General features: G+C 58.3%; 1 protein-coding gene across 1 annotated transcript; it reads left to right on the forward strand.

Annotated features, from left to right (window-relative positions):
• Positions 1-10,003: 10,003 nt before the first annotated feature.
• On the forward strand, positions 10,004-15,201 carry HRG_01374 (AAA domain-containing protein; the record flags this gene model as incomplete). Its single annotated transcript, XM_044859845.1, has 10 exons — positions 10,004-10,580; positions 10,767-11,112; positions 11,256-11,592; positions 11,634-11,927; positions 12,000-12,137; positions 12,183-12,688; positions 12,777-13,989; positions 14,075-14,348; positions 14,423-14,977; positions 15,044-15,201. 10 exons carry the CDS (start codon positions 10,004-10,006, stop codon positions 15,199-15,201), a joined length of 4,398 nt encoding a protein of 1,465 aa, XP_044726245.1.
• Between the last annotated feature and the right edge of the window lie 330 nt (positions 15,202-15,531).

Consider the following 15,531-nt stretch of genomic DNA (forward strand, 5'->3'; position numbering starts at 1 on the left):
AGGTGCGGGAGCGGGACCTAGTGGGGAACCGGGTGCCTGAGGAGATGACGGCAGCGCAGGCCCGGCTAGAGGAGCTTAGCAGGCAGACAACACAGGAGGCGGCCGACTGGCTCCGGAGTAACGAAACATGCACGGACGATTTCGAAACATGCACGGAGACTTAAACCCCATTTGGAAGAGTAGGCGCGCACCACAATTTGGCGCGCGCGTTCCCCAACGCGATGGCTGCCGCGGCCACTGTAGCCAACGCGCGCCTCCCTTTTCCTACTGCCTACGCCGCATATCTTTGATTTGGAGCGTTTGAAGCTATCACCACTCTCATTCAACACAATACCAACGCCGCCGCGCCGCCGCCACGATGGCTACGATCGAGGGCGAAGGCCCTGAGCCTATATCTATCCAGGACACACTTTTTTGCACATATGCCGAGGCTCTTGAGGCACTTCGGAATGATCAGCAAGATCAAGGCTACGTCGTTAACGTTGCAAACAGCAAGACTTCCGGGAAGGCTAAGCGTAAAGCAGCCACCATTCGGTGCCAGTATAGTGGTAGCTATAGGTCCTGGGAGGAGAATGAGGGCAAGTACAAAACGTCAACCAAAAAGTCAGGATGCCTGTTTTACAGTAACATCCGATTCCACCAACCTTCGCAGTCGTACAGGGTTACTTTCAAGGTCAATTCCCACTGCCACGAGCCTCTCTTCGCGCCGGCTGCCTCTGCCCTTATTCGTCAACGCAGTCAACGCAAATTTGGCATCGAACGACTATACCGTCTCGTTGAGACCTATAGTAGCAACGCAGCTAATATGCGGAAGGATATTGCCGAGGCTACCCAACGCGACCATCCTGAGGTCCTAATCAACGATCGTGATGTAGGATACATTCAGCGCCAGCTTCGTCTTCAACGCTACGGCGGTACTACATCTACACAAGCGTTCCTCGACGTACTCCTCGCTGCAAAGGCCGACGGGGAAGTCGCCTTCTTTGCAGTTGACCGTGGCCCTAATGGCAAGATGTCACGGCGAGCGAAAGGGGACTGCAGACAAAGCTAGCAAGATACTCTGTAACGAAAGAATACTAAGATGAAGAGGAAAGAAAACCACATAACTCCTAACGCCGTGACCTCCTCATATCCTCCCTGTCGCTTCGGACCTGGATGACGGGGCTGCCCGTACCTACCGTCGGAGCTGCCCGTGCCCGTGCCCGCCCGCGGGTGCCGTGCCCGTCCGCGGGTGCCGTGCCCGTCCGCGGTTTCCGTAGTAGTCCCCAGGTGTGTCACGGTAACCCAGGGGTCCCAGGTAGGGCCCTGACACAAGATCTGGAGGATATTCTGGATATACTCTGACTGTCTTGCTGACTGGAAGCGTAACCCGGAACTCCTTATCATGGATAACACGTATCTTGTCAACCGTTTCAACATGCCACTGCTGCAAATCATTGGGACTACGGGACTACACAAGAGCTACAGTGTAGCCTTTGGTATTGCCTCCAAGGAAGACGAAGGCGCCTTCAACTGGATTCTCTCACATCTCTACGATACCGGCCGACGGGCCAGCATTCCTGCTCCTGGCGTTGTTATTACTGATTTTGACAAAGCCCTCAAGAACGCCCTTTCCTCTGTTTCCCTTTACACAGCAACAACTCTGCGTCTGGCATATGATGAAAAACGTGATCCTACATATCAAGAAGAAGTGGGTTGGTAGCCTCGAAGGTACCGAGATTATAGGAGATAGGGCAGATGAAGCAGACACTCGCCTCGGCGCCGCGGCTGCCCTCGCAAACGACCGAACGAACGCCAACGCTATCGAGGACCGACCGATCGATCATACCGCCGAGGCACAGATACAACATGCCTCCCAGCTAGCGGACCAATATCTCGATGAAGAACGGGATGACGAAGGGAACCCAATCCCGCCGCCGCCGCCAAAACGGACCTTTAAGCATACAGCTGACGGTATCCGTGATGCCTGGGCTTCAGTCGTTAGGGCACGCACGCCTGAGGAGTGTAGTGAGCAGTGGAATCTACTATGTGTAGAGTTTTTCGACCAGCCAGGTAACCCTAGCCCTATATATCGTTATATATTACTATTGCTAATTACTTTAGCTCTCGTCAACTACCTCCGTACAACCTACTATCCATGGCGTGCCCAGTTTTGTAGGTATGCCATCCAACAATACCGCAATTACGATATTACGGTGACTTCTCGGGTTGAAAGCACACATCACGAGTTGAAAAGTCTCTTACACAACCGTTTTATCGACCTCTGGCAACTACAGGCTTCAATCCGTCAACTTGTGGATCAACGGCAGAAAACGCATCTCGAAGCGCTTCAAGACGAGTTCACGAAGGTCCAGCTCGAATGGGCTAAATATCCTATCCTCAAGTCAATATACCGGAAAATTGGTTGGCAGCCAATAAAGCAGATCTTTAAGCAAGCGAAGTTAGCTACGGAAGAGCTATCCGATAAACGGGGCCAGCGGCCAACGGATTGTACGGGTGCCTTCACGGCCCAATGGGGTCTGCCTTGCCGGCATACAATCCGTAATATCCTTCATGCTGATGGCCAGGCTGCTGAAATTCCCCTCGATCTTATTGATACCCACTGGTTATTATACGGTCCTACTGTAAGTATTACGGCCCCCCTATCTAGCTATATACTAATTTACTATCAGCCTGAACTACGACGGTATATCGAATCACGACATGAGCCCGATCCCGATGTTGTCCAGCCTCGCCGGCGTGCGAACAACGGGCCCGAGGCAACCCCTCCACTGGAGGCATCCACGGGCCGGATCCTTAGTGCTTGGGAGCAAGAGGAGCAGAGAGCTAAATCCGATCTCGAGTCACGGCCACCAGGGACACAAAGGAAGAGGAAGGGCACGGGCGCTACTGTCGTAAACAAGAGGTCGAATACGCTTGCTTCCGTGAGCAGCCGGGTTGACGATCTTGCTCAGCAGATCGGTGATTTCATCAAGTCGCAAGCAGCAGCAACGCCAGTACCGTTATCACAGGTACCCTCACTTCCACAGGCGCCGCCGGCATCACAGGGATACTCTGTGATGCCACCGCCTACATCACTTGTGCCTGTATACGTACAGGCACCGGCGCCGTCACGGTGGCAAGAACCGCCTCCCTCGACACAGGCACATCACGACGGCTTCATGTGGGCACAGCCGCCGGCACAGTCTCACGGGACGGTAAGGGAGCATTTCCAGCAGCCAGGGGATCAGACGGACACGGCACCATGCAATTCCAGCGAGCGGGCCGTCCCCAAATTCGTTCCCTATGTGCCTCGCCCTCCGCCGCGTCGGACGGATCCTTCCTCACAGTCACAGTCACAGTCACAGAGGTAGGCAAGGCGGCCAAAAATGCACCTTCCACTGCTGTGTGCATATTGCATACACATCGGAAGATCGGTCGGGCCGGGCTTAGTGATAGCTTCAATTGAACGACTCCAAGGGACGCATCTTCTGGCGTTGGTGATCTTTGCAATATTGAATGCATCCTCCGTACATAGTCGAGTAATAGGGCGGGCGCGACGAGGCGGCCACGGCGTTGGGAACGCGCGCGCCAAATTGTGGTGCGCGCCTACTCTTCCAAATGGGGTTTAAGTCTCCGTGCATGTTTCGAAATCGTCCGTGCATGTTTCGTTACTCCTGGCTCCGCAGGTAACGCAGGCGCCCTGCATTTTCCACACTTCTGACGTAAAAGGAGTGTAGGTTAAGGGCCAGGAGGACGGGCGAAGGGGGTGGTCTGTGGAGGCGTGTGGTCTATGGCGGAGTTAGAAGCCGGGCCGGCTTGGGCACCTTCCTCTATGTGGTCTGCGGCGGCGTATGGTCTACGGAGGCGTTGGAAGCGAACTGCGCAGCTGGAACTAAAAGGGCAGCAGGGGGCAGGGCATTATTTATTTTTATTTATTAACGAATGAAAAGCGAGAACATCGACGAATCAAAAGCGAGAAAAGAACAACCGACGAATCAAAAGCGAGAACGCCAGCGAATCAGAGGGCGGCATTTGCGGGGGGGAAATCGACAGGAGAAGGCTCGCCTCGGGCTCGCGCAAAGAGCCTTGAGGAACGAAAGTTTGTGGTTGAAATTTGAGGCTGAAAAGGGGGATTTATCTGTCTGTTTGATGTTTCAAGGTTTTGTGGTGGTTGCGGCATCACTGGCACGGAAAAAATCTTTCCCGCAGTAGCTTGCATCGCGCGACGGGTGATTGGGGGCGAAGAAGATCGGGCGCCAAGCTGTCAGTCATGTCATGCAGCAATACGTGTGAATAAAAAGCAAGGAGAAGATGAGAAGTGATGGAGGAAGAGGGGATAAAATAAGGCGTAGAGAATTCGGCCTTGAGTGGCCTACTTGCTGTTCTAGTGTTCTTCGCATCATATGCGTCAGTTAATCATAAAAAAAAACTACAGAGTATCTAAACATCTAGAACACAAATTATGGCGATGTCTACGGTCCGAGTCGAGTTCATATGCCAATTTGGCGCCAGGCAACTCATCCACAACCATAGCATTCCTCGGAGCCTTGTGACGGAGGCAAACGGGGCCGGCGGAGATGCTGAATACAACGAGCGATTTACACAGTCCATGATGCCTCTTATGAAGGAGCACGAATCAGCATGTCGCAGTGCGTCGGGTGCTTTCTGCGAATGCTGCGGGCGGTTTGCGACAGACATCTTACAGAGTCCGATATCGATGCTGCACGCAGACGAGGCTCGCATTGTGGTTTGGGTCACATCGTTATGTGGAAGAGGGCAGTGCGAGGTAGAAATGAGACAGGAAATGCAACTAGTAATGGGGGAAATGCGGCAGGAGGAGGAAAGGCGAGATAAGTTTCTAGGACGCAATAGGTGCATGGAGGTCAGGCTGTGCAAAATATGCGGGACGACCGTGGGAGTGAAGCGGTGCAGTAGATGTCACGCAGTGGCATACTGCGGCACGGAGCATCAAAAGGCGGACTGGAAGGTTCACAAGAAGGCGTGCGTGCCCGAGAGGCTCAACAGACACGGAAAGTGTGGAAGGAAACGATGACTAGAAGCGAGGTCGTAGAGGGGTGGTGGAATATAGCAGTTCGGTTTTTATATGTGCTGAGAAGTAAGAGCACATAGTAAGACAAAGGGTAAAATTGGGTTGTTCTCTGCATAAAGAATATATTAGCAGACTTTTATTTCACATAACTAGATAAGATATATAGCTATTCCGTTTCTGCTGTTTTTCTACTTAGGTGACGGTTTCGAAGCGGCCTAGTCGGCGAGTCTGATGTGCAGGCGACAATTGAATTAAGGAAGATGCCGAGGCATTCTCCGAGGCAGGAGTCTGACCGGCTGTTTCCGGATCGCTAATATGGGAAGCCGCTAAGAGGAGCAGGATCGGGTAGCAGAGCCCCCAGTATCGGTAGAAGACGAAGGTTTCGGGGTCGTCAGGCGCGGTCTCTTCGTCGGCGTGCCGGCAGGGTCAGGACAGGGACGCTTCTGCGAGGGTGTAGCTAGGTCGGCCAAAGTAGAAGTTGAAGCAGAAGTTATTAAAGCCGAAGGTGGAGGACTTGGCGGGAGGGTACCAGGTGTTGCCACGGAGTAAGAGGCAGCGAGTATATCCCGGAAAGCGGCCGAAGCGGAGGACGGTTTTCCTTTAGTGGTGTCGAGATAGCCGAGGACGAGGCAGCCGCAGTGCTGGTGGCCTTATCGAGAAAAGTCCAAGAATCCGGGACGACGATAAAGACATAGTCTCGGTCGGAGCCTGGGGGATGAATCATGACGCGGTGACTGAGCAGGCCAGCAACTTTGCCCGTGCAGGTAAAGGGGATGCTGGGCTGAAAGTAAGAGTCCCTCCTCTCGGCCATCTTCTTACATAGTATAGCCCAGGGGTTAGCGTGAATGGGAAGAGATAACGAAGACCTCGAATTGGTGGAAGCCTCTGAAAGGGATCTTGTCGGGAATGCCAGGAGCTAGATACGTAGAGAGCTGGACGAAGCCGCAGCAATTTAGCTGGGCGGCGTCTGGGTCTGGCAGAAGGTCTTGTCGTAGCAGGGTGACCCGGGCCAAGGATGAAGCCGGTGAAGGAAACGATAGGCGGGATGCAAGGGAAGTTATCCATAGAGGCGAAGAGTCTAGGGAGGATGCTAAGAGGACAAATCAGCCGGACCTCTCGCCCGAGAGCCGAGAGCGGTACGCGCTAGGGTAAAATGGCACGCCTTACGGCTGGTAACCCTGGTCGCGGACGACGAGGGCGGGCATGGTGTAGATAAGGGTGTCGCCAGTTTCAGACTCTAGGCCGTCGCGCTGCTTAACCTCCCAGGCAAGGGCGTAGGGGTGGACGCGGCCGTTCATAAAAAACCATTCCTCAGACCATTCGGAGGCGATAACAGGCTGGTTGTAAATAGAGAGATTGAGACTGAAGAAGATGGATGTCGGCGAGTCGTCGGTATCCAATCGGAGCGGCGCATATTCCGCGGTGAGCAACCATGAAGGAGGTGGCAAAAAGATGCGGGCAATGGTCTCGGCGTTGAGACCTCTAACGCGATGCTCGTCCTGATGGGGAAATCTCGAGGGCAGTCGGGCTGGACGAAGAACATCATAGACATATCACCACCCGCGCCTTTCTGGCTATCGAGCGGCTTTCGAAGGTGTGGTGGAGGTAGCGGTGACGAGGAAGACATCGTGCATATCTATGTTGGCTAATAAGTGGTTTGTGCGCCTAGAAAAATGATCGGTATAAGTCGTTAAGAAGGAAGTAAGAGGTGGAGAATAAAGCGGCCTTTTTTATAAATCCAAGGTATTATAGAACCAGTGGGGAGAGCGAGAAGCTTTGCCATGGCAAGTTTGAATTTTGATAAGGATGCGTGGTGCATAATAGCTCTTGACCCGACGAGTAAGCCAACGAGTAAGCCACACGAAGAGGCGGTGTGGAGAAGGTTGCCTGTTAGAATGGAACGGAAATTTAGGGAAGACTGTCTTGGGAGCTATCGTGCCGGGTGAGCTGAATCAGATGGCAGGGCTATCCCTTTTTCCGTTGCAGCATAGGTAGCGAAGAAAAGAAAGTCTAATTTGATGTTCCTTGAAACGCATACCTGCAACGACAGATTCGGAAGATGCGGAGGAGAGCAGAGTAGTAGAAGGCGGCCTTAGATGGAGTTGCGGTGTGTATTCCTATGCATGGGCTGGTCGAGGCCGTCCGGAAAGGATGGACGGACGGCGGTAGGGTGGTGAAGGGGGGAGAAAGGGGGGGGGCTCTCGCGGATAAGCATTGCCGCGTCGGCTCAGTGCTAAAAGATCACAGGGTTTAGTTATAGGAAGGGATTGGTAGGAAAAACGCCAACACGGCGGACCATTATTGTTAGGAGGCGAGATAATATTGAAGAAAGATCCGGGGGCAAACTTTTATGGTCCATCATCCGTGTGCAGAGCCGCGGCGTTAAGATAGCATCGACATGGGAGAGAGTTCTCGCTGCGAGGTTCGGTCGGTAGAGGGAGAAGGTGAAATGGTGATGGGAGCAGCGGCCGTTGCTGCGACGAGAAATGTCGCTGCGGCGAGATTGAGCGCAATGGATGATTCGCTAAAGCGGGTGTCGGGATATAAGAGACAGGCAAACGTGGCATCCAGGTTTCGGCCCATCATGGCCAAGCAGGGGCTGGTCGAGGAGGTCTCGCGAGGAGAACAAGCGGAAGCGCTTAAAGAGCGTTGCCCAAGAGAAGCCGGCGAGGCGGTCGGCGGCCAAAGGGAAAATCAGTATTGAACGATGGCATTTCGAAGGCGGCCCCATCACGACTTTCAGCACCGATAAACGTGGGTGATGATAAGCTAGTGAGCATGGAGACGGACTTTGCCATGCAAGGGTTGGGTGCGAAGCCGTGTGGAGGGAGTCTTGTGCCGTCCGTCGGCGGTGTGTTGCAGCGCGAGGGTAACGACCCGATCACCTACCGGCACCTCTTGCCCAAGGAGGGGAGGGCTGGGGATGATGAGAGGAGGGCAGCGACCACGGTAGGTCTGGAAGCACCATGTCCTCCGGAAGCCTTAGTCGGGCGAGAAGACGGCCTAGACAGTGGGAGATGGTCCGGCGTGGCCGTAAGTGGCTCTGAGACGGTTAGGCGACCCAGCGGTAGCGAACTGACGAGGCCGAAAGGTCTCGTCGAGCGGACAGGTGGTGTGGGGGGAAAACGCCGGGTTGGAAGACCGATAACGGTGATGAGATTTCGGCTGGAAGGCGGGAGCCAGCATTCGCCAAGGCCCATCCGATCCAAAGAGATGGAGAATACGGCCGGACCTGCGCCTGCTCTTATGAGATTTCGATTGGAAGGCGGGAGCCAGCATTCGCCAAGGCCCATCCGACCCAAAGATATGGAGAGTGCGCCGGGAGCTGCGCCTGCCCCCCCTGAGGAGGCCGGATTATCACACGCCGGGATCGCGGAGGGCGTGCAGATCGGCACGTCTGGAAAGCGGAACGATAGGGCGCGGACGAGGCAGAAGGGAGCGAGGATACTCTAGCAGCCCGGGAAGGAAAGGTCGGCCGGCAACGGTCGACAGTGTCCGGCCTATCGAGGCGAAGCAGGCGCTGGCGGCCGAGGAGATCTCACGAAGAGAACAAGGGATGCATTGAAAGAGCGTTGCCCAGGGAAGTCGGCCAGGTGGTGGGCTGCGGAAAAGGCGATGCACGTGAATGGCGCCGCCTTGAAGGGAGGGCGCGACGCTCGACACCGATAAATGTGCGTGAGAGGCGTACGGACGAAGGACCGAAGCGGGTGTTGGGCGACGAAAGTCAAGCGGACCCGGCACCTAGGTTCCGGCCTATCCAGGCGAAGCAGGCGCCGGCGTCCGAGGAGGGTTCACGAAGAGAGCGGGTAGAAGCAGTCGAAAGAGCGACGCCTCTAGGAAGCCGGCGAGGCAGTCGGCCGCGGGATAATAGGACGCGCGTCCATGGTGCTTCTTCAAAGGGAGGGCAAGCGCGATGTTTAACAAGATTTCGGCTAGAGAATGTAAGCCAGCACTCGCCGCAACCCACCGTCGCCCGGCCAATTCAAGCGAAAGCGATAGGAGACAGAGCAGGAGATCTGCAGTCATCCGGGCGGTTATTACCACGGCCGTCACGCCTGGCAGGGCAGGATCGGCCGGCAGGGGCGGTCGGGATTTCGTCCACGGCCGTCAGGAGCCCTCGTTCAGCCAGTCGAGCCTAAAGAGCCGGGAGATGGAGCCGGAGATACACAATCACCCGGACGGTTGCTACCACGACCACCACGCGGGGCAGCGGTGGGAGAGGAGGATCGGCCGAGGCGAGTCGAGGCGGTAGCGAGATCTTCGGAGTCCGTGGAGCAGAGAAGAGGATCGGCGAGCCCGACCGAGACGAGCTGCCAAGGAAACGTATTCGAGGCGGCCGTCGGAGGCAGAGGAGAAGTGAGCTACAGGCGGAAGATCTAGCCAGCGTCCTACGTTACCTGGAAGACGAATTTGCCGCCAAGGAGAGGCTGTCCAAGGAGCAAACTTGGTGCACACCAGTGCCGCATGAGAGGAAGGTATCGACGGTGCGAAGTTTTTATCGGGCGTTCCACGATGCGGCCACCTTGCCGATACGGACATGTATGCTGTGCTACCGCAAGCGTTCGAGGACGGAGCTTAAGGAGATGCCGTGGGATCGGTGGCTGTCGAGCCCCGTCCCTAAGGGTGAGGGCTCGCCGTTCGCGTGTCGGAGTTGCTTCCGTGAGGCGAGTCTATCGTGGTCTGCGCGGAGTGTCATCGAGGGCTGGCGCGTGGGGTGCTGTCGCCGGCGGCCCAACTTCATTGTCGCCTCGGTTGTGAGCATATGCTCCTGATGAGCTCAAGGGCTCACGCCAGTGGGAGAAGCTGATTGCGCTAAACTCGTGTTACGGGTTCGTCACGAGGTATAGCGTCCCGGGCGGCCAGAAGCAGACGCTGAGGTACCCCAAGCACGTCAAGGGCCACATCACGGTGTTTCCGAACAATGTACAAGAATTGGTGACGAAAGTGCTGCCGCACCCTCTCCTGCAGGTGATGGACGAGATCCACATCTCGTGGCAGGGGGCGGTAAAGCCGACACCGAGCGACCTATCGAGTCTCTTGTCTGTGAGGCGGCGCGTTGTCGAGAGGGCTCTTGTTTGGCTGAAGAGAAACAACCCACACTATGCCGAGATCGAGATCGACGCGGCTGAGATGGAGAGCTGGGGAGAGTCGGCCCACGGGGTGCCGCCGTCGGTGTACGGGCGCCTGGAGCGGAACGAGCCGTCGGCATGGGAGAAGACGCGGACGGCGCATATCGTGCCGCCCACGGAGCGGGCCATGGACGACGAGGGCGCGGTAGAGATCGAAGAAGTCCTGTCTCTGCTCAACCAAGGGGGAGGAAGCGCGACGATTCTCGAGGACGACGAGCCAGAGTCAATCGAGGTAGACGAGGCGCGTGGTCAGAGCGGCGACGAGGCTAATCACGATGCGGAGACGATCAACGAGGTAACCTCGTCGGGAATGTTTGCGTTAGACGGGCCGCCCGACGTCGCCGACGTGGATAAATTGCGCTTCGCATGTGATGCCGTCCGCGAAGGGCGGGCGACGACGGCGGCGCGGGTCCGAGGACGTGGGTGGAAACCTCGGCAAGGGGCAGCCAGGGCACGCCGATGGTTCCGAACCGTATATAGGCGTTCGCCGCGGCGATGACTTCGCCGACTCGTTCGAAGCCTCCTTTTTCGCGAAGACCTTTCCACGCTGTTGCCATTTGGCGTCGGAGGGCCGCGACCGGTCGAAGAAGCAGCCGTACAACTAGGCAGAGGCACCGCCGACATACGCGAGCAGGAGGCCGCGACGCGAGAGCTCGTGTCGTCTCGGAACATGAGCCTTCGGACCTGGGCCGACACGGTGTTACGACGCCACGGTGGCCGGTTCGCGACGCACCACATCTTCGCCTTCCTCGTCTTTAATATAGGCGTGCGGTCGAGGAACCGCCGCGTCAGCATGCTAAGCGTGACGAGGAAGAACTTCCGCAAGGTGGAGCGCATCGTACGGTCGCTAACCGCGGACGGATTGGCGGCGGCCAGGGCCGAGCTAGAGAGCACAGGCAAGACGACCGATGATGCGGTGAAGGAGCTGCTCAGGAGCCTTTCGCTGTATGGGTATCGTCAGCCCATGTCGAGGGAGGTCCGTCTCGGGATGCGGCATAGGATCCTGGCGCTCATCGTCCGTTACGGCGTGCCCGCCATCTGGTTCACGATCAACCCAAACGACATCACGAATCCGGTAAAGCTCCGACTAGCAGCGTACCGCGCGCGCGACCCGAAGCGGCCGAGGAGTTCCTACGAAGCCTCGATAAGGCGTTCAAACGTGTGCGGCTGTCCGTGTCCGACCCGATGAGCTCGGCCGTCTTCTTCCACCGCGAGATGACGCTGTTCTTCGAGCATTACGTCAATGCCGGGGGGGAGTCGGTCTTCGGCCGCGTCAGCCAGTATTATGGCGCCGTGAAACGAACGAGCGAGGCTCCTCCACGTGCACGGGCTGCTCTGGCTCGAGGAAACGCCCACCTCAGCTCGATGCTTGCCGACTCAGACGGCGGGAACAAGCGGCATACCGCGAGCGAATCGTCCGCTACGTCGATAGTGTCTTCAGCGAGGTAAGGAACGGCGGGGGGGGAAACTAGGACCTGGACCAGGAAGGGTTCTGCGCCGTCGAGGCAGAGCGTTCGGTGACGTCCGATATCTCGTCCCTGCTGGACAGGGCCGATCAGTTCTCGGCCTCGTTCGAGGAGGAAGCCAACTTCTGCGCCGGCGCGACCCAGATCCATACCCACAGCCCGACATGCGTCAAGTACTCCCTCGGCAGCAAGGGGCGGAAGGGCGCCGACCTCTGTCGCTTTAAGGCACCGTGGGAGCGGGTCGAGGAGACGACCCTGTCAGCGGACGGCGTGCTGCGGATCCGCAGAACACATCCCATGGTGAACCGGTGAAACAAGGCCATCGCCGTCGGGCTCCGTCACAACCACGACATTTCCTTTATAGCGACGCAGCGGAAGACCATGGCGCTCGTCTACTACGTGACCAATTACGCGACTAAGGTGGAGGACCCGACGTGGAAGCGCGTCGCCGCCGCCGCCGAACTGCTGCCCGTCGTGTCGGCCGGTAGTCAGCCGGGTGCCGGGGATGACGTAAGTAGCGGCGTCGTCGGCGACGGCGATGGAAGGAAAAACAAGACGCGGCAGTTTCTCATGAGAGTGGCGAATCGGGTGTTCACGGAGCGGGCGCTGTCGCAAGTCGAGGTCGTCGCCCATCTGCTGGGACACCCGAGCGAGTTCTCGGGAAGCAGCGCCTGGGCGTACCTGAACGTGTCGGTGCTATACTGGCACGTCTCGAGGCTCTGGCGACACCTTCGGCAGCAGAGCGGCACCGCGGCGGTCGAAGACGTGTCCGTCGCGGACGAGTCGGTCGTCGTCGAACAAGCAGGCGAGAGGATCAGTTTCGCCGAGGCCTATCATCATCGCGGACATGTCCTACGAGGCTTGTGCCTATACGACTATGTTTCGCTCGTCAGGCTCCAACGCGTCGGCAAGGCCGGCTGCTCCGGCGGCTCCGGCGGCTGGGTGGCCGGTAAAGACTGGGTCCAGGTGCTAAGGCGGCCGGGAAAGTACGCCGTCGTCTGCCTCGACGGCTACCTAAGCAAGGATTTCGAGCAGGACGACGAGGAATCGGCTCATCGCAGGTAAGTGCGGGCGGGCAAAGTGGCCGAGTGAAGAGAGGGTTGCGACGCCGCGGGGGCTGGCTGACTTACACTTATTGTGCCGTCGCAGGGCTGCCGTCCAGCATCTTGCGCTATTTGTGCCGTGGGAAGCCTTTCTCGGCGAAGGAGGGGACATCAATGAGATATGGAGGCGGGCGCGAGCTGCTTCCGCCGAGAATCTCGTGCCTCGTCGACAACGTTCAACTGCTCCGGCGGTCCGCCGAGGACGCGAGGCGAGACGCCAAGCAGTGGGCGGCCTCGGGCGGCGCCGGGATTGCGCCGGCGCTCTCGGCGAGGCGGGGAGGGGAGGAGGCGACACCCGGGGACGACGACGCGGCCTCGGCGTACCAGGCCGACAACGTCGGAAGGCAACGCGACTAATCGACGTCGTCCGAAGCGCGGCCGGGGCGAACCAGATCACGGCGGGATCGCGCGAGCTCTCGGGTATGATACAGCAGCTGTGCCGCTTCCAGCAGTCAGCGCTGGCCTCGACCGCCGAGCTCGAGGCCTCCATCGTCAGGGAACGGGGCGGGAGGCGCATCGACTTGCCGGGGCGGGTCTTTTCCGGGGCCGCGGTGCCGCCGCAGGACCAGGTCAAGGCCATCAAGTCGCAGCAGACGAGCGCCTCGAGGAGAGGTGAAGATGATACAGGGTATACAAAGCATGGCCACGGCCCACGGCACCGATCGTGGCGCGGCGGGCGGAGTGTGCTGACCGGCTTCGGCGAGGAAGGCGTGCAGATAACGGCGGCGGAAGCCGGGGAGACGGCAGGTAACGCCGAGGCCGGCATGGAAGTCCGCCTCGGCCCGTCGACCTCGTTCCTCGAGGCCGGAAAAGGCTTGACGAGACGCTTGACGCTAAACAAGAAGCAGGCGATTGCCTTCTCCATAATATGCCGCCACCTGGACTCGATGCGGCAAGGAGACGGAGGCGACGTCAGCCAGCTCTGTCAGTTCGTCGGCGGCGAGGGCGGTACCGGCAAGTCGCGCGTCATCGAAGCACTCGTCGGCCTCTTTGCCGCTAAGGGCATCTCGAGCCGGCTGCTGATCACGGCGACGTCGGGGACCGCGGCGGCCCGGGTCAACGGTATCACCATCCACTCCGCCTGCGGCTTCACCAAGGACCAAGGGCCGGGCGCGAACACGGCGAGGGAGGTCGACGGCGTACGGCTGCCGAGGCAGGCGGAGCGGTTCGTCGACGGCGAGTCCCGCATGGACTGGCAGGACAAGGAGGTGCTCGTCATCGACGAGGTAAGCATGCTCGGCGCGCGCACGCTGCACGCCGTCAACGAGCGGCTCTGCCAGCTGCGGGGTCGCAGCGGGACTTCGGCGGATCCCCATCGTCCTCTTCTGCGGGGACTTCCACCAGTTCCGCCCGGTCCAGGAAAGGTCGATCCTACTGCCGAGCTCGGCCGTCTCGTGGGACGAGGACTACTCGTTCAGGGCCGAGCAGCGCCACCAGCACGACAAGGCGCACGCGCTGTGGAAGCGGTTCACCACTGTCGTCATGCTGGACGAGCAGATGCGCGCCGCCGGCGACCCGGAGCTGCAGAGGCTGCTAAAGCGGATCCGACTGGGCGTGCAGGATCACACCGACCTAGACCTCCTTAACTCAAGATGCTACCGGGAAGGCAGGCGAATCCGTGGGAGACAGGCATCACCGTGGTCACGCCGCTAAATAGGAACCGGTGGAATCTCAACATGGAGGCGAGCTTAGCATTCCAGATGCAACGACGTTTGACGATACGCATCTTCATCTCCGAGCATAAGTGGAAGGAGGGGCTGCCGACCGAGGAAGAGGCCATCATGATGCTAAACCAGGGCGACGACAGCGCGACCCCAGTGCCGGGCGTCTTTATGTTTGTGGCCGGGATGCCGGTCGTCGTGAACCACAACACCCACCAGGGGCTGAAGCTGGTGAACGGCGCCAGCTACACGGCGGCCGAGGTCATCGTCGACAAGGTGCACCCGGCGCATCGCATCTCGGCCGATATGGCGATCCACTTCGGGCCGCCGGCGGCGATCATACTAGGGTCGGAGACGACTAAGGACTTCCACTTCGTCGGGATGCCGCCCGGCACGATCCTGCTGACGCCTATGAGCGTCAGGATCCAGTGTCACCGGAAGCGACCGTGGCAGCAGAAGGAGGTCACCCGCAAGGGCCTGCCGTGCGCCGCGGCCTTCGCGTGCACCGATTATAAGGTGCAGGGCGGGACGCTCGAGCGTGTCGCGCTCGAGCTGCGAGGGACGAGGACGACAAACGTCGGTGGACGTGCCGTCCCCTCGCAGTGCGACCCTTACAGCCTATACGTGCAGCTATCGCGGTGTCCGACGCTAGACGGCATCATGCTCATATCGGAGGTGCGAGAGAGAGACTTCGTGGGAAACCGGGTCCCCCGGGAGATGACGGCCGCACAAGCGAGGCTCGAGGAACTGAGTGACAGAACCGTCCGGGAGGCGCTGCGCTGGCTCGGCGACGACTTCGAATACGCGTAGGAATAGTGAACCCTTCGACAGGCACAAATATGAATGAAATGACATCGGACGTTAGACGCGGGAAACGGTGCAATTGTCTGGCTAATCGGAAAGCGCAATTTGAGCGGGAGCGGGAACAGTGGGAACAGCTGACGTAAATAAAAAAGAGTGACTAAGACGAGAAAAAAAAGGGGGGGGGAGAGGCGACGACTTTCATATATGGCCAACAGGAAAGCGGGATGAAAAAGGACACAAATGAGGGGGGGGAAAAAGGGGCAAACTTGTAGGCCAACCGAAAAGCAATCGTTCAAGACGAAAGAGGCAATTTTTCTAGCCAACGGGAAGCCGAGA

This window comes from Hirsutella rhossiliensis (genome assembly GCF_020360975.1).
Source record: "Hirsutella rhossiliensis strain HR02 chromosome Unknown scaffold00001, whole genome shotgun sequence".
Lineage (NCBI taxonomy): Eukaryota > Fungi > Ascomycota > Sordariomycetes > Hypocreales > Ophiocordycipitaceae > Hirsutella > Hirsutella rhossiliensis.